This window comes from Chrysemys picta, chromosome 2 (assembly GCF_011386835.1).
Source record: "Chrysemys picta bellii isolate R12L10 chromosome 2, ASM1138683v2, whole genome shotgun sequence".
Lineage (NCBI taxonomy): Eukaryota > Metazoa > Chordata > Testudines > Emydidae > Chrysemys > Chrysemys picta.
In genome coordinates this window covers 201,440,888-201,467,799 of record NC_088792.1, presented here as the reverse complement: position 1 = coordinate 201,467,799, position 26,912 = coordinate 201,440,888, and the positions used below count along the sequence as shown (strand labels likewise).

The 26,912-nt window shown below is 40.5% G+C and overlaps 1 protein-coding gene across 2 annotated transcripts in view; it reads right to left on the bottom strand.

The window, feature by feature from the left end:
- Window positions 1–26,912, bottom strand: part of AFG3L2 (AFG3 like matrix AAA peptidase subunit 2) — a 41,305-nt gene that overhangs the window by 7,975 nt on the left and 6,418 nt on the right. The window contains exons 2-14 of one of the 2 annotated variants that reach the window (XM_008164395.4): window positions 22,791–22,890; window positions 21,750–21,818; window positions 20,378–20,493; window positions 19,327–19,479; window positions 15,386–15,460; window positions 12,691–12,815; window positions 10,260–10,533; window positions 9,429–9,566; window positions 3,633–3,786; window positions 2,298–2,405; window positions 2,001–2,126; window positions 784–894; window positions 23–138 (exon numbers count right to left, since the gene is read on the bottom strand). In XM_008164395.4, coding sequence (XP_008162617.1) covers window positions 23–138; window positions 784–894; window positions 2,001–2,126; window positions 2,298–2,405; window positions 3,633–3,786; window positions 9,429–9,566; window positions 10,260–10,533; window positions 12,691–12,815; window positions 15,386–15,460; window positions 19,327–19,479; window positions 20,378–20,493; window positions 21,750–21,818; window positions 22,791–22,890 — 1,665 coding nt within the window. Of the gene's footprint in view, window positions 1–22; window positions 139–783; window positions 895–2,000; window positions 2,127–2,297; window positions 2,406–3,632; window positions 3,787–9,428; window positions 9,567–10,259; window positions 10,534–12,690; window positions 12,816–15,385; window positions 15,461–19,326; window positions 19,480–20,377; window positions 20,497–21,749; window positions 21,819–22,790; window positions 22,891–26,912 lie in introns of both variants that reach the window. The other variant, XM_005282676.4, reaches the window with a different exon arrangement.

Sequence of the window (26,912 nt, the reverse complement as noted above, 5' to 3'; positions counted from 1 at the left end):
TTAATTTTTTCCCCTATTTTACCTTTAAGAGTGGGTCAGCATGTTCCAGAAACCATCCTGCTACTGCATGGCCTGCCTCATGATATGCTACTGTCTTTTTCTCCTCGGGTTGCAGTACCTGCGTTTTCTTTTCCAAACCTTTACAAAGAACACAATAACTTACCAAAAGTTTCAGACACACCCTCTTCCACAAAAACACTTAACATTCCATTTCCTATTGGCATCTCTATGTATTGATAACATGCCTGTCACAGTGGTATTTAGGTACCATGTATGGAATATATTGTTAAGTCAAGAGACAAGAAAAGGAGATGCAAGACTTTAAATTCCATATTATCTTGAAGATAAATAAATTAGTAGTTTGCAGGTTGTACTTTTATCAAAAAGACTTTCTAATTTGGACATAATAGATCTTCAGTATATTCTGATGCACTATACTAAAAACTTCCTCTTTAAATCAAACAATACTACTTTATTTTGTATGGTATCTCAAAATGCTTTTAAGTGATAAAGAGTTAACTGTTCTTCCCCTCAGCTTAAGCAAATGAGAAAGGAAGTTTCCTGATGAGATTTGTAATGGAATGGAGAATCAGTGAGGCAGAGGAACATTTTAATATGTGATGCCAATTCTTTTAAAATCTTAAGATACAACATTAACCATTAGTGCAGAACTAAAGACTTATTTTTCAAAATATCTGAAATAGATCTGACCTACAGCATTTAAATAGAAACCTTCTGCCACTCTTTTCCCTTGTTGACCAATGATCCATTCTATTCTCTCACCTCCTATTACTCGTTCAATCGCTTGCTCAAAGTGCTTTTGGTTTATGGCATGCGAAAGGTGTCTTGCAGCGATCAAAGCAGCTTCATTACAAACATTAGCAATGTCAGCACCTAAAAACCAAGGCAGAGGATGTGCATCAGTGTCATTTCCAACTACAGTACTGATTTTTTTTAGCACTAACAGGATGAAAATAGTCTGGTGCTTGGCTAAGTGACTGAAGCATCCCAATAAAACAAATGTCACAATAAATCTTGAGAGAATGGTTTTAATTGCTACAGAAAAATCTTTTTTTAATAGTGACTCAAATTAAGTATATGTTAAAAAACTAGAGCGCCACTTAATATATTATGCTGTATAAATACATTCAGTAAGATTAATGGACCTAATTCTTTAAATCAATTATTAAGAGGAATTTATTGTTTGTGAAGTATTCAGCTAGTAAGTCCTATATCCTAAAGTCTGCTATTTAGCTATAGACCAGGTACAGAATGGGTAGCAACAGTGAAGGCTTCCCCCATATGGGCCCAATGCATCTCAAAGCTTGCTTGGGAATGATCTCTTGTAAGAACACAAGGACAGCTCTGGCTTCAAGCCATTCAATCATTGGTATGTCTACAGAGACTCCATATAATGACACCAGTTGATGACAACTATGGTGGTGGTATAGTGTTGTAGACAAATACAGCAACACAGAGACAGACAAAGTTTTATATAGACCACCACTGTCAGATGGCAACAACTTTTGGTCGATACAGACCTGGGCTGGATTAGAACAGTGATTAAAATTTCCAAAACCCATTTCTAGAAAACATGTCTCAATATCTGAGAAAAAAATCATGACATTTGATTATAAACTAAACTTTCTGCTGGGGTAGAAAATAAAATATATTATATGTATGGGTTTTTTCCCCCCCAGTAACATTTAGAGTCAGAAAAAGAACATCCAAATGAATGTATTAATTAAAAAAAAAAAAAAAAAAAACAGTTTCAGTAGTAGTGAGAATTAGGTGACTTTTTTGGTGGAGGGAGGAGGATCTGTCACAATGATGGAACAGAGGGAGAATGTCATACTGTATCTAAAAATTATTAGCCATTCAGAAAAGTAAAGCTGTAGGAGGGTGGGGAAGGAAAGAAAATAGTATCTGCAGTCCCGATAGCTGGTACAGCTGATGTAATGAGTGTATTTAGAGCAAGTATGGCTTTATAATTCACTTACCTGAAAACCCGGGAGTTAGTGATGCAAGTTTTCTTGCCAGGTTATCTTTATCTATGATGCTTTCTAGTTTCAGGGGCCTAAGGTGAACTTTGAAAATAGATGCTCTTCCCTTTATATCTGGAGGTCCTTTAAGGGTTTAAAAAGAATTTTTTTTATTTAATACATAATAAACATGTCTTCCTATTTAAAAAGCAAACACTTAGGCATGGGAATAGTTCTGATGATTTGTGGGAATACTTATGTGCCCAAGTGATTGTAGGAACACACTCATATAGGCTAAGATATAGATAATCTTACCAATGTAGATCTGTCTATCAAAGCGCCCTGGCCTCATTAGTGCAGGATCTAAGATATCTGGTCTATTGGTGCCTGCCAAAATGACTACATTTGTGGTAGTGTTAAATCCTGTCCAAAAAACAAAAACAAAAAAGAACCATGAAGTGGGTAAACAATATTTAAAACCACACGATCACCATTCATTAATTTAAAAAAAAAAATCATATGGTGTAGCAGAAAGTAGTTTAGACTGCCCACTTTACAGAACTACTGCATCTCTGTAAGCGAAAGAGACAGTGCATTAGAAAGAAACACTTTTTAAACCTAACCACAATACCAGCGGTTCTCAAACTGGGGTCCGCAGACCCCTGGGGGTCCATGAGTCATGTCTGGGACCACTCATGATCAACTCCTCCCCCTCTCTCCCAGTGCCTCCTGTATGCTGCAGAACAGCTGTTCAGCGGCGAGCAGGAGGTGCTGGAAGGGAGGGGGAGGAGCAGGGACGGGATGTACTTGGGGATGGGGCGGAAAGAGGTGGGGAAGAGGAAGGACAAGGGTGGGGTGGGCAGAGGTGGGGCAGGGTAGGGCCTTGGGAGAAGGGGTGGAATGGGGGCGAGGCCTGGGGCTGAGCAGGGCTTGAGCACTCCTGGGGAAAATTTGAAGCTGGCTTGGGGGGGGGGGGGGGGGGGGGGCCTGCAAAAAAATTTAAATCAAAATGGGGGTTCTCAGGTTGCTAAAGTTTGAGAACCACTTCACTATACAGTAATCCACACAAGCTCTAAGGTAGTGATACTGCAAATACCTTAGAAACTCATTAGTATATGTGGCAGAAAATGTCTGGATTCTCACAACTTGTTAAAAAAAAGGGGGGGCCTTGAGTAAATCACTGTATTAAGATCTAGTTTATTCTACATATTTGACAGTGAATAGAATGCTAATGAAATTCTGGGATTAGTAACATTGACTAGAGATGGACTAGTCTTGAGCAAAGACTTTTCCACACAAATCTGCCAAAGAAACAAACCTCAAGGGCAGAATCTCTGCTCTGCTATTTCCTGAACACTTTTAAGTGAAGATCTCAATGTGTGCAAATCGAGTGCTCTCTCTTTAATTTAAATAAATGGGGAAAGGCACATTATATTCATTTTACTTATAGTTGACCAGGATTTTAGCTAAGATTTATAGATGTGAACAGCTAATGTATTATTTCCATTTTCTCTTCCTTCTGCACCCACATCTATAAAAAACATGTATATTTTTGTCCATGACCATTATATTTATCTCATTCCATTACAAATTAATCAAGATACATCTGTGTCTTACTCTTATAACCCAGTATTAGAACTAAATAGTTACCATCCATTTCTACTAGAAGTTGGTTGAGTGTGTTTTCTTGTTCACTTTGCCCTCCAAAGTTTCCCCGTCCTCTCTTCCTTCCTACTGCGTCTATTTCATCAATGAAGAGAATGCAAGGGGCGTTTTTACGGGCCAGAGCAAATAAATCACGGACCTTAAAAAGAGAAGGCAATACCTCAGTTATTTTCAATCATCTAGTCACAAATAGACCCAAGATCAGTGTCACATCACAGTATCACATCACTGGCTTTTAAGATTCCAGCTAAACTCACTGTTAAATGTTCAAAACAAGATCCTCTAGCCCAAATGGCAAGGAATGGAAGACTACAATGAAGCCACAATACTGCAACACTGAAAGGCAGTAATGCAAGATAAGCCTGTCTTTCATACATTCTTGGGTTGCAGAGATTGTTTTAGGAAAGCATACCAGACCAGAGAGTTACATTTTTAAATACACCTCTACCCAGATATAATGCTGTTCTCGGGAGTCAAAAAAATCTTACTGTGTTATAGGTGAAACTGTGTTATATTGAACTTGCTTTGATCCGCCGGAGTGCGCAGCCCCCCCCCCCCCCCCCCCGAGCACTGCTTTACCGCGTTATATCCGAATTCGTGTTATATCGGGTCGCGTTATATCAGGGTAGAGGTGTAAAAAGAAAAACAACCACTGAGTGTTGTACTTGCATGATTAAAGTGCTGTTCTATCCTGAACAGTAACTAACAATTGCATTGTGGGTCCCAATTAATCTCTCAATGGCTTACAAATCAAAATAGGTTTGGTTTACAAGTTTGACGACAGTCCAACCCATGCAACTCACTGCAGGATAAAGACATTTTTCTAAAGTTCAGTCCTACAAACTCAGACTGGAATCTCTCAATACACGATCACTAGTAATAAAGGTTCTGTAAGACAAGTTATGTCACTAGTGATACATTTACATGCCATTGCCTTCACCGGGTTTGTACAAGTGTCCCAACTGTATCATAATAAAGAAGAGAATAGACTCCAGGTCAATGATAGCTGTGGCAACTTTATAGGTCTGAGAGGAGCAAAAAGCAGTAAAAAACCCCTAACAATTCTTTTTTTCCCCACTCAAGTCAAACAGATAGTACTCTGAATAACCACAAAATAGATATGTCGAGAAAAGTGACACCAATTTTACATAGTTCTACTATAAAATGTGACTGACTTTTCAACTGTCATTTTCTTGACCAAAGTGAAGTTTAAGAGGTATGTGGTGTAGTATTTCTCCACTGCAGGCAAGTTAAATATGGAATGAGTTTTTGTAATATAAAAAAAAAAAAAAGTTTTCACAATCCAAATGAATAAATAAAATCAATCACTGGAACTAAATGTATTTAGGTCTACTTTGTGATCTGTTCTTAGTCAGCTTTAGTTTATCATCTGCAGGTACAAGGACATCAATGTGTTCAAGAGAGACATTAGGGCCATGATCATACTTAACCTGTAGCCATGTTAAATTATAATACCTATATTTTAGTCCCATTCTATCCCCATTACATTGGCTAGGAATTGGCCTAGAAGTTAACAAATATAATGTGAAGCCACAGGAAAATTTTTCTCCAAAGGTTGAAAATAATTGGTTCAAGTTATAGGTCATTTAAGAAGAGATGGGATATGAAATTTTGAATGTCTATCTTTTTCTGGGTTCCCTCACTCGCAAATACCTTATTCCTACCTCTACCTTTCAGTAGGTTTCTCTTTTGGAAAACCTGTATGCAGGCTATACTTGAAATTATGGTTTAATTGAGCAAAGGTAATAACTATCATATCCAATTGTAAAGGTTGTAGCCAATGAGACAGAATGTCAGGCATTTGGATGTGGTGTGGCCCTACGGAGGTATTCTGCTGTCTCACCCTAGTAATCAGACCATGAAGGTCTCATTAGAGCCAAGTCAGCAAGAGAAAAAAAAAAAAAAAAAAAAGACAAAGGGCACTAACAGGGAAGAACAGAAGAGGAGAAGGCATGAGAATAAACCAATCCAAGAGAAAGCTTGTACAAGGGTCTATGGAGACTATTTGCCAATATAGTCCAGCTTCACAGCTTTATTACTCAGGTTACTAAAGCTGTAAAATAAAGACATATCCCAAAAAGGCAAAAGGTGGTGCAATGAGAAATGAGTTTTGGACAAACAATTTGTTTGTTATACACAAAACTATGTTAACATTATGGTTGCAAAGTTAAGCACTCAAAAGTTAGGAAGTGCCAGAATGAAAGTTGAGTGCCCTTGTGCATATGTATTATGATATGGTTTTAAATTACGTGATCACTTTTTTTTTTCCCCCTTCCAGTGAACAGGATGGACCTGTTCTGGTGATGAATCAGGGTTGTTTTTATAAAGGAGTCTTGTCTGCAGGACCTCCACCTCATTTGTTGAAGTTGACAGATTTATAATGAGTAAGGCAGGGCAATGCAGAAAGGATGGACTCATCGTGCTCCGGAAAACTGATTCTATCTCTGCCTCTGCAGAGTTCCTGTGTGATGCTAAGAAAATCATTTAAACCAAACTTTTCCACAGGTGATCACTAATTAATTGTTCCTCATTCTCTAGGTGCCCAACTTGAGATCCTGGGACCTGATTTGCAGAAGTGTTGAAACGGAGATCAACAGGAACTGTACTTGAATATATAAATGTTATATACTGCTGAAGACTGAAAACTTAGGTTCTAGTTGTCTCAAATTTGGCACCCCAGATTATTAGAAACTTGACTAACTCTGTGCCTCAACTCCTTATCTAGAAAACGGGGATAATACCATTCCCTCTCCTCGCAGGGGTTTTGTGAAGATTAATTAATGTTGATGCCATTGGTAGGAGCACCATAGAAAAATTGATAAGGAAATTAAATTCTGTATTCAAAACAGGGTTTTAAATAGTGTACAGTAAATAAGGCCTGGGGCCAGATAAAACAACCAGGATAAAATAATATACTGAACAGCTACTCATTAATCAAGCACCTTCCACACAGTGAAACAAATAAGGCAGACATCCTGTGGGAAAAAAATAACATGTGATCATGTAATTAAGATTATATTGTAATGCATGGGGCTGAATTAAGACTACACAGGTAACCTTAACTCTGGTGTTTCTTTAGAGTGCTTGATGTAGCAACCTTAATAAAGTTTTTAAAATTTTCTTTTTTAATCCATAATTTTGTAGGATTTAAAAAAAACAAACTGAAAAATCAGAAAAATTCCATCATCTGGCCTCATACTGGCACTCACATGGATCTTCAGCAGGGTTGGTACCTTTAGGTGCACAGCACAGACCTCTGCCACTTGAGCCAACAATAACTGTTAGCAGTGGTAAATTGTCATCCTTTATATGAACCAGCACTAGAGGAGGATGAAACCATTTGTCAGTGGGTTTCACTTAATATTTTCTGATGAGAAGAATGGTGAGACTCTGGAATCATAGGTTCCATTCCAGGTTCCGGAGGGGAGTGCTCTTTAGCAGGAATAGACTTCTGCCCATTCCCCCAATCTTCATCCCTCTTGCTCCGTCCCCTCCAAACTCTCCTTGTCTCAGTCCTGTGTCTTCCTCACTTCTGGCTCCTTGTCCTAGTCCCATTACCCTTGTCCAACCAGATGCTGTTTTCATCCACCTCCCCACCCCCACCTTCCTGTAGCCAGTGTCTTTGCTCTGTCAGTCCTAGTTCCCTCCTACTGTCTCCTCATCCAGCCAGTGTCTGGACCCCCAGCACTAGCTCCCAGTCCCACTCTCCCTCAGCAGGCTCATCGTACAATCTGCTTCTTTCCATCTTTCCCCCACTTTGTCCCAGTCTCTAAGCACAGCTGTCCAAATTTTCCCTACCCCATCCTAGCTCCTTGTCTGATTTGTGTCTCCTCTGCCCTACCCCCATTCTCCTCCCTGGATCCTAGTTCCCATGTCCAGCCAGTCCCAATGTCTCCCCAACTCCAGATTCTGTATCAGTGTCATCATCCCCTGCCAAACCAACTGGCTCTCAGTCTCCTTCACACTTCCTTCCTTTAATGGCTTCCAGTACCAGAATCCCTCAGCACGTGCCCCCTCATCCCAGTCCCCTTGCTCAACCAGTCCCAGTCTACCATTCCAACTCAGTCCCCTCACCCCAATCTACTCCTTTCCCTCTTCCAGTCCTGATTTTGTGCCCTCTGCGTTGAATCAGGCAGCTTTCCTCTCCATGTTGCCCAGATGTTAGCAGGGCTCAGGGGTGTAACTGAGAAGATAGAGAAACAGGCTCCCTGCTCAGAGTTTTAGTGCCAAGCCTGGAGCAGCCATTACAGGGAAAGTCCTTCTGAGCCCCCAGAGTTCTGGGCTGGAACATACTTCACTCTGTGGGGAATAGTACATACATCTTCTGCCTGTGACTGGAGTGTGTGGGGGGACAGAGTATTCTCATTCTGTGTGGATGGCACATCTGCAAGTCTCTCAGCACTAGCAGCTGAGAGAGGCTTAAGCATGCTCAATGTGTATTAGATCTTCAGAGAATTTAGCTATTAAGTCTCTACTGAACTGAACTGCTTTTTTTTTTTTGGAAGGCTTATATATCTTGTCCAAATTTGGGTGCATTTTTCACAGGGACTTCACAAAAGGCACATCCCAGACTCATAGGCCATCTCACTCTGCCAAATTCCACATCTCTGCTCCAAAGAATGGGAGGATGCTAGGCATTCTCCCTCCCCCTCTCCCCCCCCCCGAAGAATCAGGAGAAATTTTTCACATGGGCAAAACTATGTATTCTTCCCTAGTCTTGAAATCAGAAATGGCTGAACTGTTTTGGCTGAAGTTTTCCGTAAGAATTCAGCCAACGCAGACACCCAGCATGAAAAATTTCAGCCTAAATAATTAGAGCTTGACAAAGTTATAAGACCCTATTCTCAGTTGCTTATAATGGGAAGTGTTGAGCAACCTTAATATAGGTGGAGCTGGTAATATTTTTTAAAATCTATTGATACAAGAACATAAGCATGTATAGGTCAAAGCTATTGGTCTATGTTAAGTTAATGGTCTTAATACAGTTCTAGTGACCAGGTATCCACCTCACCCAAAAAACCTCAATACAAGCAGCACTTCTATCAGTAAGACAGCTGCAAAATCATGTTAGGGATGAACAAGCTGTTATGTTGCAGTTATGTCTGAAAGCTCTATTGAAACTGCTCGAATCTCAGGGTTGGACATTGTCTAATGATGAGCTATACATTTAATTTTTAATCCCAATTCATTGATTAGTTATGGATGTATGCAAAACAGCATCTGAAACTGTAATGTTACTTTTTAACCTTCCGTTAAAACAGCCAAACAAGTTTAATACACAACTTTTGGACTAAGTCTTTCTGGCTCATTTTTCAGCTAGAAGCAAAATTTTTATGACCCAGACAAGTTTCTGAACAAACAGACACTTAAAAAGGGCCCAAAGTCTCAGAGAAATGCTGACAAAAATTTAGAGAGGGAGGAGACATTGCCACGGCTGCAGTCGCAATTTATATGCACATCAGAACAGAATTATGAGAGTTTATTTAGTACCAATTTATGCAAACACAGCAAAGGTAAAGAGTAACAAGCACAGGGTGGCCTGCAACTGGAGAATAACTGCGCTGTTTTATCTTTCTTTAAAAACAAAAAAACAAACAAAAAAAACGTTGTGGCTATCATTTAAAGAGAAACACCTGAAGTTATTAGTAGGATATTGAACAGATGACTAACTTAAGGTATATCAAACTTTTGGCCTACCAACCTTGACAGCGTCTTTTTAACAACTGACGCTGCAACAACAGAGCAAGGCCAAAGACTTACTCTAGCTGGACCCACGCCGACAAACATCTCTAAGAACTCAGAGCCATTGACTGTAATGAAAGGAACATTAGCTTCTCCTGCTGTAGCTTTAGCGAGAAGTGTTTTCCCAGTGCCTGGAGGACCCGTCAGAATGGCCCCCTGCAAAAAGGAGCATAATTAGCTTTTTTCAAAGAAAGTATATTTGTTATAACATTTCTATCAGAACATCTTCTCCAGTTAATGTTATGATAATTAATCAGTCCAATTCAAGATGTCTGGAATAGGATGAAGAATTAAGTTTAGGAGGCTGTACGCCTGATTCCGATCTCACTTAAACTCACTGGAATTATACTGGTGTTAAACCAGCATATGAGAGATTAAAACTAATGACAATATGATGCCTGATTTTGAAAATAGATTTAGTGCAAGTAGTAAATTCAAAGCATTTTGGCCAAAATTTTGAAAAATATTAACTTAAATATGCCAGGTGTAAGATTGGGTCTGGGTGAAAAGACAGGCAGCTTTACAACAATGGATTATAGTCCGTAAATTCTCCCTCTTGTTCTCTAGCTTTGGCCAACATGAAATTAGAGTATGCCCCTCAGGACAGGGACAGCCTTATAGCAATGCACACTGTTGGCTCTTAATACTGGCTTTTCTTCAGATTCTTTGTCAGAAGACAGGAATTGGAAAGCACCATCTACTTTAAAGGTTACTACTCTGATTCAAAGTACCTAGAGAATAGTTTTGTAGTTGAAATAATTTTAAATGAGGAGAGGAAAAAAAATTCACAAAGTGCTGTTTAAAATAAGTGTTGCATCTTCCTCATCTTCTGAGCTATTGTTCCCTTACCTTAGGGATTTTTGCTCCTAAATCCTGATATTGCTTTGGGTTTTTCAGAAAGTTAACAAACTCCATTATTTCTAATTTGGCCTCTTCACAGCCAGCTACATCTTTGAACTTTACATCTACTTCATCCTTTAGGACCTTGGCTGTGGTTTCACCTACGCTGAAGAGTCCACCCATTCCTCGCCCTGTTCGACCCATGCCAGCGGGCCCTCGTCTTATTGTGTACAGTAAGAAGCCAATTATAAGGACTGTGGGCAGCATGCTCAGAAGAAACGAGCTGAGGAGAGAAAGGAAAAAATAATCACACATTAGTAAAGAGTCTCTACTGTATATTACAATGCATACAAAAGTTAATTTCCATTATAGATCTTGGAGGTTATTCAGAGTTTATGTTCTAGTAATCTGTAGACTAAGTTACAGGCAATGCATACAATGCATAACAGGGTTAAGGGGAAATATGGGATCAGATACTAAACTAGAGAAACCATAAACAGATTCTACAGAGCCTCCTTTTTTGTGATCATGATCGCAAAGAATCAACATTTAAAGATGTGGATTGAAATGTATTTGAATTAAAGCCCTTAAAAAACAAAACAAAAAACAAACAAACAAACAAAACACACACAACTGTCAAACAGCATTTAAACAGTGAAATACTCCTATGCATCTGATTAGTGACAAGTGATAGACCTGGAAACTGAAGTCATCTACTTATCCTTGTAACAAACACAATGGGAAATGACAGTATGCCTCAATATTTTATCAGAAGACCACCTAAAAGAGAGAAGCAGCTCAGTGTCCATGCCCATTAAAACTTTCTCTGCTAATGAGGCTGTCAGTTATGATCAACAGCTCCTAACTTTCATGCTGGAATTCCTCTTGCAGGCATCATTTTTCCCTTAACCCGCCCCCCTGCACCGCCATTTTCTCTAACACTGCTTTTTGCTCTTGCTGTTATTTCACTGTCTACTCCTTTCTTCCTTCCTCATTCAGTCCCAGTATAGCCCTTCCCCATACCCACGCTCCCCATAGTCTGACACACCCCTTCCACCATTATTGTTCATTCTGTCCTAGCACAGCTCTCTGCAAGCTAGTTACCTCCGGTACTTAGACATCCCCATTTCCACAGTAGCCTAACAATCTTTAATGCATTTATCTTTACAATATCCCTGTGAAGTACTATTATTTCCATTTCACTAATGAGGACTGAAGCACAAAGACACAAAGCCTTGTCTTAACTACTAAGAAAAGTGTATTTTTTAACCTCAGGGTAACTTATACGTGTGAACAATCCCCACTGAAAACACAGTGAAGACAAGCACTGAGTTTTACTGTGAGATTAATTAGGTGAGGTCAACCTCAGGCAGGGGTATAGTGCTGACCTTGTGGTAAAATAAAAGTGTCTTGTCCTCACTGAATTTTTACCTGAGAATAGCTCATGCACTAGTTACCAAGGTAAAAAAAAAAAAAAAAAAATGCACCATTTTAGCAATGAAGACAAGGCTTAAGTGACTTGGCTCAAAGTCTCACAGGCAGCCTGTGGAGAATCAGCGAATTGAACCCAGGGCTCTGGAGTCCAGGCTAAACACTGGACCATCTTTCCTGTTGCCATAGAGAAAACAAGGAACACCACAGTGTATCACTACCTTGTACAGAGGAAGAAAAAAAAATATGCATACCCAGACAGTGGCAACAGTGACAAACAGACATTGAAAGAACATGCATATATGGAGAGGCAGCAGCCAAGTGCCTGGCAGCAGTGACCCATCTGCTACCTACAGCTTCTCAAGAGGACAGAACCGGTTTATTTCTCCTCAAGGAGTCAAGAAGCCCCTGGGAGTAGCATACCCCAGGAGATGTAATTCCTGACAGGCCAAACTAATTTTACATAGCTCAACAGCAGTCATTCTTTCTATAACTGCTCACCTGGACCAGAATGAAACCAAATTTGAGGTAAAAATCCCTATTTCCCCATACACCTGAGCCATTCAGAGCCCAGGACACACACCCTTAAGAGAGGCAGTTGTGATCTGTGCTAAAGACAGCTCAGAAAAATGAAGCCACAGAAAATAAATGCAAAGTATGTAATTTCTGTTTTGGAGCCACTACTCTATTTGGGTAACACAGGTGCTGCAAATATAAATTAAGTTTGCCTATTTAAGGGGATAAGCAGGGTCAGCTGAGGATGCACAGAAAAGATACATATTATATGAGAAGCTAACCTTGGAAAGCTTACTTAACTTTATTCAAAATCTTCATCTCATGTAATTAATTGTCATATGTTCAGCATATTGAACACAACCAAAGGTCAAAGCAGAGTGAGAGTTCCATAATACTGCCATCTAGTGTGCCATGATATGCATACAGGACAACCCCATTATTCCACTGGGAAAGAAAAAGTTTATCAACATATCTAGTTTAAACAGCTTCTTACCCATCACTTTCTGCTGAGTAGACTACAGGTAATCTGTTCTCCCCTTCTATTCCAAACTCTAGCTGTGCAGTTTCCAGATTCCGCTCAAAAGCGTCCACACTACCAATATTAAACCAGACATATTGCTATAAAAAAAACCCAAAAATTATGATCACCACAAGATGAATAATTTGTTTCAGCCTCATCACAAATCCATCTAAAGATAAGACACAGACAAAAATCAGTGGCCTAATCTCAGACTAAAGGACTGATTCACTGTTTCACAACTGAAATATTTACTTTAGTTTACAAAACTATAATTTATATTTACTGCAGAATAGAATGAGTTTAGATTTCGTAGGTACATTTATGGAAACTCATATCACCCAAATTGTTACTGGAGGACCATTACTTAGGCTTGACTTTGGTCATTGCAATCACAGAAGTCATATATGCCAGGATTTTCATGCACTTTAAACGGGCTTAAATTCTGACTTTTACTTTTTAAAAAGAGGGTGAATTCAACAAGCCCAATAGAACAGACATTAAAATCTTCAAAGGGAAATCTAGGGCTGCCTATGAGGCAGAGGGAGAGCAAGAGCCCAGCAAATATACAATGGGGTCATATACAATGGCCACAAATATACAATGGCCACTATTTCTCCTGAAGAGGAAAGGAGGCTCCTCACGCTCAAGTTTGAAAAGAAAACATTTTCTACATACATTTTGTGAAACTAAATTACAAAATTTGGCTTGCTATGGCACCTCAACTATTCACTTTTAATCACAATTCTTAACAGTTAGTGCACTGTTCTTGTTAAAAACACCACACTCAGGTTTGAAACAATGCTGAGAGTTTATTTTAAAGGAACATGTTTCTATGATTTCTCTTTTTCACCATGACTAGCCCTGAAAACCTGCTATTGCATAAAATTGTAACCCTAACCATTATCCAGTTGAGAAACCACGGCCAATCATGGTTTATAGGTTAAAGAGTAAGTGTACAAACAAATCTGAGCAGTAAATCATATTAGCTTCACTGATGAAATAACTATTGCATCTTTCATTTTACCCTGGAGGGACTTCCAGACATTGGTTCAGCAAAAGCTAATAGTCTGGAAAAGAAGCGCCTTGGGTACAGTCTAAAAATAGAAGTGACAACCATATGTCTTAAAAAGATGGAATGATGTTTTAGGGATATGGCCAGTGGTAATGTCATCCAGCTTGCTTAACATTAAGCATGTTTGAAATGATCAGTGCTGTCGTCCAAGCCCAAATATTTCAATAGTTATCAACATTCCCTCTAAGTTTGCTTTCTGCTGCATGGGCCACAAACTCCTCTGGGCACTAGATTTTAGTCTTTGGGCAAACTTACTTCTGTTTGTTTGTTTTTTAAAGTCTTCTTATCGGGGTGTTGGGGTGGCTACTCTGTATGGGAATGGGGAATTGAATGTCAGGGTGGAGGTAGCAGAGGAATGGGGCATGTGTGGGTGGGTGTTGCACATGAGGAGCAGATTGAAATGGGGCTGTGGGGGAAGTCAGGGTGTCAGGGATAGGAAGAGGAGTCAGGGTGGGTGCTCCATATAGGGAGTGGGGGACAGTCAGGGTGTCAGGGATAAGAGGAAGAGATGGGTGGGTGCTCTGCATTGGGATTGAGGGGAGCAGCTGAGTCTCATGGTGGTAGTGGTGGAAACAGCCCAGTCAGTCCCAGGCTGGAAAGGGGTCTCGGCAGTTTGCATCTCTCTTGCAAAAGTAGCTGTTCTTGGCCCTCACCCAATCACCCCATATCCTACTTGCTCCCTCACCGATCCCAGTCACTGCTGCAGCCACTTCAGCCCGTCCAGGTCCCACTCTCGCCTCTGCCCCCATGAGCCACAAAGCCCCACCCGGCCTCAGTCATTAGTCCAGCCCCTGCAGCACCTGCCCCAGAAGTTGTGAGCGGCGCAGTTTGTGACATGAGTGGTACATGGAAAATTGTTGCGCCACCGCCACAAGTGTGTGTAGTTTACAGGGAATACTGATAGTTATTAGCACTAACTTAAAAAAAAAAGTTTAGGGCTTGTCTTTGGGTACTTTACTCTTTGGAGCACTTTAGCCAAGACTTACACTCTCATCCTCACCAGGTTACAGGGAAATGGTTCCCAAGGAGAACCAGGAAGTGTTTTACCAAGCTAAGAACTATGTTTCTTAAGGCAATGAAGAGTCAAAATCCAGATCATCTCTTCAGTTTTCACTTAGCTAGTGAAGATTGGAAAATCAAGATACAATTTTTTTTGGAAGGGGCAATCAAGTGAGTTTATAGATAAATGTATGTACTGCTAAAGGATTTTCAATACTAGATAGTCCACATGCTGCACAATTTACAGTAGGAAACTGTTAGCTGCTGAAACAGACTTCTGAAGACTCCGCATGTGGACTAAGACAGTGGGCACGGGAAGGAAAGAACTACAACAAAACAATTTTTAAATTAGTTTTGTAATGTGTCTTGGTTTTAGCTATTTATAGGGGTAGAGCATGGATAAGCAGAGGCAAAGAATCAGGAGAGATAAAAAACAAAATAAATAGTCAGAACATTAAAGGTAACCTTATGGAAGTTAAAATAGGGGAGAATGGTAATAGATAGACCTAGTTTTCTGCAGCAACAATTTTGTACTTGAAGTGAAAAGTTCTGCTGCCTTCTGCAATACATTTATCCATATTCAAAACTAAAATTTACCCCCTCCATAGGAGACTTTCCTGGAGTAAAGACCACTCTAACAAAGCGCTTGTTCACTACTTCTAGTCTGTCCACCTGCAAGAGAAAGGAATAAACATTTTTAGAATGCACTACAGATAATTTTACATTTTACAAAAACATATTAAAATGCAGCCCAGATTCACTGCTGGTGTAACAGTGTGCAATTCCATATCTTCCTTTTAATGTATAGAAGCAGAAAAATTAAGATTGAGATTATTTTATAGTTGAGAAGCTACAGTTAAGGCTGAGATGGCCATGCTATCAAAAATAACTTTCAATCACTTAGGCCATGTCTATACCACATCCTTTACAGCGGCACAGCTGTGCCAATATAGCTGTGCCGCTGTAACATCTCCACCAGAGGTGTTCTAAGCCAACACGAGAGAGCTCTCCCACCAACATAGCACTGTCTACTTTGCCACTTAGGTTGGTATAACTTACGTTGCCCAGGGGTATGGATTATTCAAAACCCCTGAGAGATGTAAATTATACCGAACTAATTTGTAATGTAGACATAGCTTTAAATGTCAACATTTTGCCATTTTTCAAACATTTTCATTCCAAAAGCTGAATTATTTGAGTTAAAAATCTATTGAGCTGCTTCTGATTTATGCAAGTGAAAGCAGCTTCACATTTAAGAAGTTGTACTCCGCCATACCTCTAATCTATAACTCAAACAGCTTTGTTTGAAAGCCTCAGATCTGTCATATTCCTAATTCTTTTGAGGAATGTATGGTGTTAACATAATGAAATTAAACTTGAAATAGGAAAACACTTCTCTCCATGAAACAAACGTTCTATGAGTGCACCATTCTAGTGTGCAACCTATTTGCATTTAGTTGGGAATACACATATCTAATTGCATTTACTTCAGTGACTGGACATGCAAATAAACAGCGAGAGCCCAATTTTCAAATATAATAATCTAAACAGGGTGCCCAAATCTCATATTTTGATAGTCAGCTACATAAGTCTTAATAAATGATCAACAGCAAAAACTACTGTATTAGAAAGGAGGACCAGGTGACCCAATAGGCCTTTTTAATCACAGAAGAGGCCTAGATGAAATTATATAAGGGTATGTCTATACTACCCGCCGGCAGTGTTCAGTGTATTGGGGATCGACTTATGGCATCTCATCTGGACGCGATAAATCGATCCCTGAATTGACGCCTGTACTCCACCTCAGCAGGAGGAGTAAGCAGAGTTGACAGGGGAGCTGCAGCAGTCAACTCACTGCCGTGAGGATAGCCAGGAAAGCTGAACTAAGAGCTACACGAATAGCGTAGCTGAAGTTGCGTATCTTAGTTCGAACCCCCCTGCTAGTGTAGCCCAGGCCTAAGGTAGGTGCAAAACTGGTTGAATGAGTAGTCATCAACAGTTCACAGTCAAGCTGGAGATGAGGGAGGGGGGCACACCTTGTGGGATCCCCTAGGGGTCTGATACTATTCTGTAATTTCGTTAATTACTTGGACAATAGAATGGAGAGCGTTTGTGAATAAAAATCTGAGGATCACATCAAGGTGAGAGGCGTCGCAACCACTTTGGAGGACAGGATTAGAATTCAAAATGACCTTGATAAATCAGAGAATTGGTCTGAAATCAACAAGATGAAATTCAATAAAGGAAGTGGCAAAGTGGCACTTAGGAAGGAAAAAAAAAAAAATCAAAGGCACAATTACAAAATGGGTAATAACTGACTAGGCAGCACTACTGCTGAAAAGGATCTGGGGGTTACTGTGGATCACAGATTGAATATCAGGCAACAGTGTGATGCAGTTGCAAAAAAAGCTAATACCATTCTACTCAGCACTGGTGAGGCCTCAGCCAGAATACTGTGTCCAGTTCTGGGTGACACACTTTAAGAAAGATATAGACAAACTGGAGAGAATCCAGAGGAGAGCAACAAAAATGATAAAAGGTCTACAAAAACAAAAAACAACCAACATACCTACGAGAAAAAGTTGAAAAACTGGTCAGATTTAGTCTTGAAAACAGAAGACTAAGGGGGCACCAGAAAACAGTCTTCAAAATATGTTAATATGTTCTAAAAAGGATGGTGATCGATTATTCTCCATGTCCACTGAAGAAAGGACAAGAAGTAATCTGCAGCAAGGGAGATTTAGGTTAGATATTAAGAAAACCTATCTTAAAGGATAGTTAAGCACTGGAATAGGCTTCCAAGAAAGGTTGTGGAATCCCCATCATTGGAGGTTAAGAATAAGTTAGAGAAACACCTTTCAGGGATGGTGTAGGGGTACTTCATCCTGCCTCATAAAAGGGGCTGGATTTGATGACCTCTTGAGGTTCCTTCCACCCGTACACTTCTATGAGATGTTAATATGAGTATCCGAATACAAGATTAAGACATCCTATTGGAGCACCTAGGTTTGAAAATCAGGCTCAAAACATGATGAAGTGTTCAGCTGTACACATGCAAGAACACAGAAATAATGTTATTGCAGAATTACTGAAACAATTGCTTGTGTGTCAAACATGTATACACTTGTGGGAACTCACAAAATAATCAGGCAGGTTTCTCCTCCCACACTCTCAAAATGAAATTAAATCCAAAAAACAGCAAAGCACATCAGTACAACAGTAAGGTTGAAAGTTTCAACCAAACAAGTTTGGAAGCTCAAAAATTAAATTACAATAATCTTAATTCTGCCACATTACAGAAAACATATAAAGTCACCTATTTAAACTGTATAAACAATTATCCAATACACAACATACACACAACATAGCCATGTTAACATCGCAATAGGAACGATAAAAACACCACAAAGCTGAAATTCAGTTAATTAAAAAAAATTAATTAGAATTTAAAGTAATACCTGGCCTTGAATCCCAATATATGCTCTTCCAATCATTTCCCTTAAAACAGTGGTTCTCAAAGCTGGTCCACCGCTCGTTCAGGGAAAGCCCCTGGTGGGCCGGACCAGTTTGTTTACCTGCCGCTTCCGCAGGTTCGGCCGATTGCGGCTCCCACTGGCTGCGGTTCGCTGTCCCAGGCCAATGGGGGCTGCAGGAAGGGCGGCCAGCACATCCCTTGGCCCGTGCTGCTTCACGCAGCCCCCATTGGCTTGGAGCAGCGAACCGCCTTCCCTGAATTTTATACCTTCAGCGAACAGTTGTCTCTGTTCACTCAGGGCTGGTCTACACTACTGTGGAACACAGAAAATTGTTGCGCTACCGCGGTAAATTGATCTAAAAAGTTACGGTACTTCAGTTATGTGATTAAGTCGACATAGCTAGATCCAGTTACCACGTTGTCTAGACTGCACTGTGTTAACAGGAAAGGCTCTCCCACTGATTTCCCTTATGCTTCTCAGGGAGGTGGAGTACACAGATTGATGGGAGAGCGTGCTCCCATCAATTTGGCTTGTCTTCACAAGACCCGCTAAATTGACACTGCTGCATTGCAGTGCTGATTTAGCTGGTAGTTTAGACATGGCCTCAGCCACTAGCCAGGAGTGTGGGAACTGTCCCTGGGCAGGAACTGTTCAGCAACAGAGTGGCCTTCCCTACAGCCGGGGTCACATCTTTTTCCTTGCAGTCCTGCCCAGGGGTCTCTGCTCATCAGGCCAGGACTTCAGCCTCCCTCACACCTTATGTAGGTGTCTCAGTCATGCAGGGAGCCTCCTGCAGCACCACTGTCAGCACTGCCCTAACCCAAACCCTAGTCTTCCTGTAACTGCAAGTGTTAAAATAGGTAAAACAAAACAAAAATCTTAAAAATAGAAATAGATACCAATTGTCAAACTTACAAAATAGTAAGAATCAAATTCTGCCAAGCCTATTTATGAGTTACCTTTGTTAGTATCTTTCAGAGTATTTTTGTGCAGAAGTCATGCTAATGCCGTTGCCCAATCTAGCAATCTCTCATTTTATGATTCCCCATACCTACTACTCACCATTCCTTTAGAAAGGTAATTATTGACAAAATCCTTCCAAGAGATTTCTCTGCCAGAGCTCCTGAAGAAAGACACATATGTAACAGCAGCCCAGAGAATGCAACTGCTCACGAAATAATACCGGAACTCTTTGTCATCCCATGGAAAGTCACCCTAGAACATGGAAAGAAGAAAAAACAAAAGAATTTTTTTGTCTCTCTAGTGCAGGGAGTGCAAGGTTGAAGAATGGATGTCACGGGCATTTTCTGTTTGTTCCCAGGGTTAAACAAGGAGTGCATCAAGCTAAACTGAATTAAGTTTGCCAAAATATTATACTTTTTATATTCAAAAGACAAGGCTATGCCAATTCCACAGCAATGCCTTTTATCAGAGGATCTTAAAAGTACTTTATAAACAGTAAGGTGACACAGTAAATTTGAAAGCCAATTAAAGAGTTTTCAGATATTTATTCCTGTCCCAAGTCCTCCTGACAACTTTTGTGGTTTTACAATCACTTCCCGCACCCCACCCCCTCATTTTTTAAAAACCTCTCTTTCCATCACTACTGTGTACAAGACCCACACAAACAAAAGGGGAAACTGATCAAGCTATACAGGAGAAAAACTGATTATACACAAAGTGCTGTCAAACAGATAGAATAAAGAAACTGAAAAGAAAAATATTATTTCTACCCTTAATTATCGCAATCCTTGGTGTTACGTTTAATGGGGTCAAAAAACTCCAGAAAAGCTGTGTTTATGTCAACTGTATTTCTATGGCCAAAATGACTCGTGTTGCCTACATTCATTAAATGTACCAAACTTTATGAAAACTATTATCAGTTTGGTCTGTTGATCCACATAGTGCCTCAAAAAAACAAACAAACAAAAAAAAAAACAGTCTCCCCTGACAATAAGAAGTTTTTAAAGCCAACGATATACACTCAAAGCTTCATTATAAATACACTAAGCACTTCTTCCAAAGAGTCAATCATATTCTTTCATTGGTTCACCACACAGTGTTTATACAAGGTAAGCCAGTGACACAAAACAATGTATTTTAGAGTGAAGACCTTCTGAAATCTGGACCACCATCCAGTGTCTTCTTTCTTGCCACCTCTTTTTCCACCTCCTCCTCCTCCTCCTCCACTGTTGCTCCCAGGAGGTCGCTGGGCATTAGTCTGCTTTGCTTCTACCAAAGAGGGAGACACATTAACAACATTTTCAAGTCCTACAGAAATCTCAGACTAACACAGGGATTTTCTGTTTATAATATAATTAAATAAAAGCTTTTCTCAAGAACAAAACTAACCCGAAATGCACAATAGTTTACAAATGCAAAGCATCTCAGAAATCAATTACAAAATATCATCTATTGAAGAATCACATTTTTCTCTTTTTGTCTCTCTCCCCACCCCCCCACCCCCAAACAAGAGTCGCGTAATCCACTCCTTAATCAACAGATGGCCACAGCACATGACCATGATCAAAGCAGAGCACCCCTATTTGTATTCCACAACTCTTGGGAGCTTCTAAGAATTGAATACGCAATTCCCTAGATTTGGTCCCTCCAGAACATGGAGATGTATTGACTGGGCAATGTGGGGAAGATTATACTATCTCTGTCCCCATTTTGGCAAAAAAGGAGGACTTTTCCTGGGCTGTCAATCTGGTACCCATGACCAGCATTAAGCATCATATGACTAAAACTTCCCTGGATATCTAGGCCTATAGATCATTGTTTACTTCTTTCAACGTTCAGGAAATGTTTAAAATAGAATCTGGAGTCTGGTTTGACATCCTAGTTGTAAGACAATGGAAAAGAATCCGGGGATAGGAGTTCATTATCTCTGCACTGTGCCTTTGTGACTGCTGGTTACTCTCCTCACAACAGGCTCTGATTACTGCCTATTTTCCTGTAATCAGACCCTTAATACATCTATCACTATGACAACCAAATGGTTGCTACGGCCAATAGTTTCCCCATCTCCTGGCCTACACATACACCTAAGCAAAGGACTCTATGGGACTGACACTGCCAGCCTCTCCTTCAAGCAATAACCTACACACAGCTAGTGCTTGGGGCCCCACCCTCTGAACAGTGATTCTGTGATTGCTTCCTGCACAAGGAACAGATGTTTTAACTTGCTCTGGGAAAGGCTCAGAGATCTACACATGTCCATCACATGATTATGTCGATTAAAAGGGCAGTGAACATGTATCCTAGAATACCAGGCTGGGAGGGGCATAAGAGGAAGCAAAAAATGACTCCATGAATGACTATATGCCATATGAAACTGAAAAGGTTTTAATGCAGTCTGAGATTTCAGAGCCAACATGGAGCACGGTTTCTGCAAACATCTAATATGAATATATCAGTGACATAGTAACAGAATTAATAAGTATCCTAAAGCAAAGCCTGAATTGGGAACAGCCCATTAGTACCTTTTGTTTCTCCAGCTGATCCTTTGGATTCATTAGTTTTCTTTCCATTACGAAAATACTTTTCAAATCCTATTAAGAGAACACATTAAAAGTGCCTGATATACTTCTAGCCATTGGTACTTTTATGAAGATTAATGGGGGTACTCAAATATAATAAGCATAAATATTATGCACTTATCACCCTGTATCATATAAGTTATTAGCTTCATCTCAGTGGTGGCTCTTTCCACAAGAACTCATTATAATGTTCAGCAGAAAATATTTGGTTTATTTAGACTGAAGATATTTACTTGTAAAAGAAAAATAAGTAGTTTTTATGCTCTTATTAAATTAATATTGAGCCAAAGTCTAATTGCCCTACAAGTCACGGAAAGAAAGGGTGTTTAATAAGGTACTGGAAAAAAGAGAGACCTAGAAAAAGTGCCGGACAAGAATCTTGCCTTTTAAACTACCAACCCTTTTTTCAATACTAACCCTCCAAATGGGGGTTGAGGGGGTTGGGTGGGGAGGATTAAGGCTTCTAGTGAAAAAGCTAGCCAAAGATTCACCAACAGCATGAACATGTCCCTCTTCCTATCTATCAAGCACCACTCATGTATATATGTCATATTTAAATAATTGCACTATCAATGTTTAAATTAGATGATACATACCATGTATCCGAGAGATCTTTGTGTATAAAGATCCCAACTCATGCTGGTAGAAAAATAAGCATTTATAGCACTATTTTATTAATAATTCAGCAGAGCTTTCTACTCCATACACAAAGTTATAAATCAGGGATACGCAAATTTTGCTTAACTGAGCGATGCACTGGCAACTTGTCAGGAACCTGAAGACCAGTTTAAATTCTGTAAGATGGAGCAAACTGCAGTTACTCATCTGTAACCGGAGGTGCAGTCTGCTGATCCCAGCATTGCTCCATCTTGCTATCAGTGGCCATTTAATGCTGGAAAACTGTTGTTTCTGAGAACAATAGGGCCAAATGAAACATGAGAGTGGTCCTCATTATTTCACTCACTACTGCTAAGTTATAGTTACCTTTAGGAGGTTGGGAGAAGAGTCTTCTGTAAGCAGCAATTACGCTTGCCAAGACAGTACTTTTGTTAGTAGTCACTCTAGTGGTAACTTGTTCATGGAGCTGAAAGATGAAATGCAAACGCTATTAGGTAACAAGAAAGTATTAGAGATGTCTTCAATCAATCTCTTTAAAAAAATCTTTAGATGACACCAGTCATCAGATATTACACAGTATGTCAGAAGATTCTGTCTTCCACCCTAATATAGCAAGAATTACTGTGGATTTGAGCAGAGAAAGAAAAAAAATTAGGAGGAGAAAGGTGGAAATTAGTCATCATATGGTTTTCTGGAATAGGCAAGTCTTTGTTACCTTTGTTGTACAAATCTATGATTTTGCCAGCAATAGTGCAGATTGGGCAACAAGAGGAAATGCACAAAACATTTCTTGTAAATAATTACATATGGTACACAGTGCAGATATTTAGCTTTACATTTATGTTTCCTGTACAATCTCAGACACAGGATAATTTAAAGTATATTACTAAATGTATTTTTCACCTCATCAGCTAATGGGTACTTGAAGTGTAGCACTGAGCCTGGTTGGGCAGGTGAGACCCTCACAGGTATGGCATGAGTTTCTATGAAAAAAATCCAGATTCTTTCTGTACAGGAAGGATCTGCTCAGAGGTCCAAGACAGAGGGGCATATTAGACAGTGCTTACACAGAGCTGAAAAGCCCATTTGAGAGAAAGAGAATCTTAAAGCAGATCTAAAGCTTTTATATACATTAGGATCCATTTACAGCAGACTCACAAGTTCATATTATGCTAATTGAAGTACCTTCCAGGTTTGCAGGGTTCTAGATTTTAGAGTTTGGTGGAAAGGATCCATTTTAAACAATTTTAATTGTTAAGATAAAATAAATTAAGTTAAGTTAAAACTTAATGTTACCTGAATAATGATCCTTAAAACTTTTAGAATATACTGAATAAAGTGTAGTATAATCTTATGGTAAGGTGGAGTTCCCTTTTTCTTCCAAAGAGAGACTATAAATTCTGAATATGATCCAAATTTACCTAATTCCTGGAGTTTACTTAAATTTTATGTTTTTTAGTTATTTAAGCTAAGCTTTCTAAGAATGGCTGCTCAAAGGCTTTCCCCTGAAGGAGGCCATTATGCCCTAAGTTCCCTCTAAGCTGCACGGCCGCGCAGCAGGCTATCAAGGGCCGCACAGGGGCGCAGCCACAGGGGCCTGGAGAGGAGAGAGCTAGGGGGTGGGCAGGGAGCAAATTGAGGTGCGCAGGGCTCCTATGGCAGGGAGAGGTGCCTCTCCCCTGACCCCAGTCCCAGAGCTTCTGCACCAAGGAAAGACGCTCTCCCCCAGCCCCAGGCTGCTGTGGCGAGAGAGGGCTGGGGGGGGGGGGGGGTTTCCTCTCTCCCACCGCAGCCCCGGGGCAGACTGCATTCCAAACCCCTCATCCCTGGCCCCACCCCAGAGCCCACACCCCCAGACAGAGCCTTCCCCCCTGCACCCCAAACCTCTGCCCCAGCCCTGAGCTCCCACCCACACCCCAAACCCCTCATCCCTGATCAGGATGGATAAAAATCAATTATACAAACAAACAAAAACAGATGTTTTTGATAAAATGCTTTTTGAGGAAAAAAACCCTATCTAAAAGATAGTTTTAATTAAGATACATTATAACTCAAAGATATCTCATCATGGAATAGGGATTATAAATTTTAATTCTATAGTATGAGACAATATATTCATGTAATGTTTAAGAAAAATTTTGTAAATGAATTCCAATAGTTCATGGATTAGGGACCCAATCTTATGGGGTTCCAAGAGTTTCTGTATTATTTAGGTTAATCTTTCTATATACTCAATGGGACTCAGTGCTCGGTCTAGAAGATACCATCATAGATGCTTTGTTTTGCAGTTCTCAAACTGTGGATTTGTGTCTATAGAGATAACATGCTTGTTAACAGCAAAAATAAGTAAGTAAGTAAATAAATAAATAAATACTCAGAAGAAAGAAATAACAGACCTCAACCCTATTGTACCTCTGCAAATTTGTGTACACAGAGTCAATCCCTTACCTCTCTCTCAAAGTGCAGTTTCGAACAGTTCAATGAATAGAAGATTGCTGGGGGCAGAATAGATCTGGACAAGGAGAAGAAGTCTGGAGATGAATGTGAGAAGGGAGGGACAGGCAACAGAAACAAAAGTGAAACTGTTTGAGCAGCATATTCCAGAAGTCTTGAGGTCTTTCCAAATGTAGCCTTCATTGATTGGAGATCTACCATACCATTCTCTCCCTAGAAGGGAAAACCTATAACAGCAGACCGTAAGAGAGACCCAGTTTGGGAATATTTGAATGAAGTTCCTCTACCTGTGGGTAAGACAGGCATATGTGCAACAAAAGAAATGCAAGGCCTGGTTGCCCAAATGAAAACATCATGGGGGGAGGGATAGCTCAGTGGTTTGAGCATTGGCCTGCTAAACCCAGAGTTGTGAGTTCAATCCTTGAGGGGGCCATTTAGGGATCTGGGGCAAAAAATCTGTCTGGGGAGTGATCCTGCTTTGAACAGGGGGTTAGACTAGATGACCTCCTGAGGTCCCTTCCAACTCGGATATTCTATGATTCTAAGTGTTCCTTCTCAGGAGGAAGCTGTGTTGAAGATGGTGACCAGCCCTCGGTGGAGAAAGAAGTGGTTCGAGACTATTTAGAAAAGCTGGATGAGCACAAATCCATGGGGCCGGATGCACTGCATATGAGGGTGCTAAAGGCGTTGGCGGATGTGATTGCAGAGCCATTGGCCATTATCTTTGAAAACTCATGGCGATCGGGGGAGGTCCCGGATGACTGGAAAAAGGCTAATGTAGCGCCCATCTTTAAAAAAGGGAAGGAGGATCACCCAGGGAACTACAGGACAGTCAGCCTCACCTCAGTCCCTGGAAAAATCATGGAGCAGGTCCTCAGGGAATCAATTCTGAAGCACTTAGAGGAGAGGAAAGTGATCAGAAACAGTCAGCATGGATTCACCAAGGGCAAGTCATGCCTGACTAACCTAATTGACTTCTATGATAAGATAACGGGATCTGTGGATAAGGGGAAAGCAGTGGATGTGTTATTCCTTGAATTTAAGAAAACTTTTGATATGGTCTCCCACAGTATTCTTGCCGGCAAGTTAAAGAAGTATGGGCTGGATGAATGGACTATCAGGTGAATAGAAAGCTGGCTAGATCATCGGGCTCAACGGGTAGTGATCAATGGCTCCATGTCTAGTTGGCTGCTGGTTTCAAGCAGAGTGCCCCAGGGGTCGGTCCTGGGGCCGGTTTTGTTCAGCATCTTCATTAATGATCTGGAGGATGGCATGGACTGCACCCTCAGCAAGTTTGCAGAGAACACTAAACTGGGAGGAGTGGTAGATACGCTGGAGGATAGGGATAGGAAACAAAGGGACCTAGACAAATTAGAGGGTTGGGCCAAAAGAAGCCTGATGAGGTTCAACAAGGACAAGTGCAGAGTCCTGCACTTAGGATGGAAGAATCCTATGCACTGCTACAGACTAGGGACCGAATGGCTAGGCAGCAGTTCTGCAGAAAAGAACCTAGGGGATACAGTGGACGAGAAGCTGGATAGGAGTCGACAGTGTGCCCTTGTTGCCAAGAAGGCTAACAGCATTTTGGGCTGTATAAGTAGGGGTATTGCCAGCAGATTGAGGGACATGATCATTCCCCCTCTATTCAACATTGGTGAGGCCTCATCTGGAGTACTGTGTCCAGTTTTGGGCCCCCCACTACAGAAAGGATGTGGACAAATTGGAGAGAGTCCATCGGAGGGCAACAAAAATGATTAGGGGGCTGGAGCACATGACTTATGAGGAGAGGCTGAGGGAACTAGGATTGTTTAGTCTGCAGAAGAGAAGAATGGGGGGGGGGGGGGGTTGATAGCTGCTTTCAACTATCTGAAAGGGGATTCCAAAGAGGATGGATCTAGACTGTTCTCAGTGGTACCAGAAGACAGAACAAGGAGTAATGGTCTCAAGTTGCAGTGGAGGAGGTTTAAGTTGGATATTAGGAAAAACTTTTTCACTAGGAGGGTGATGAAGCACTGGAATAGGTTACCTAGGGAG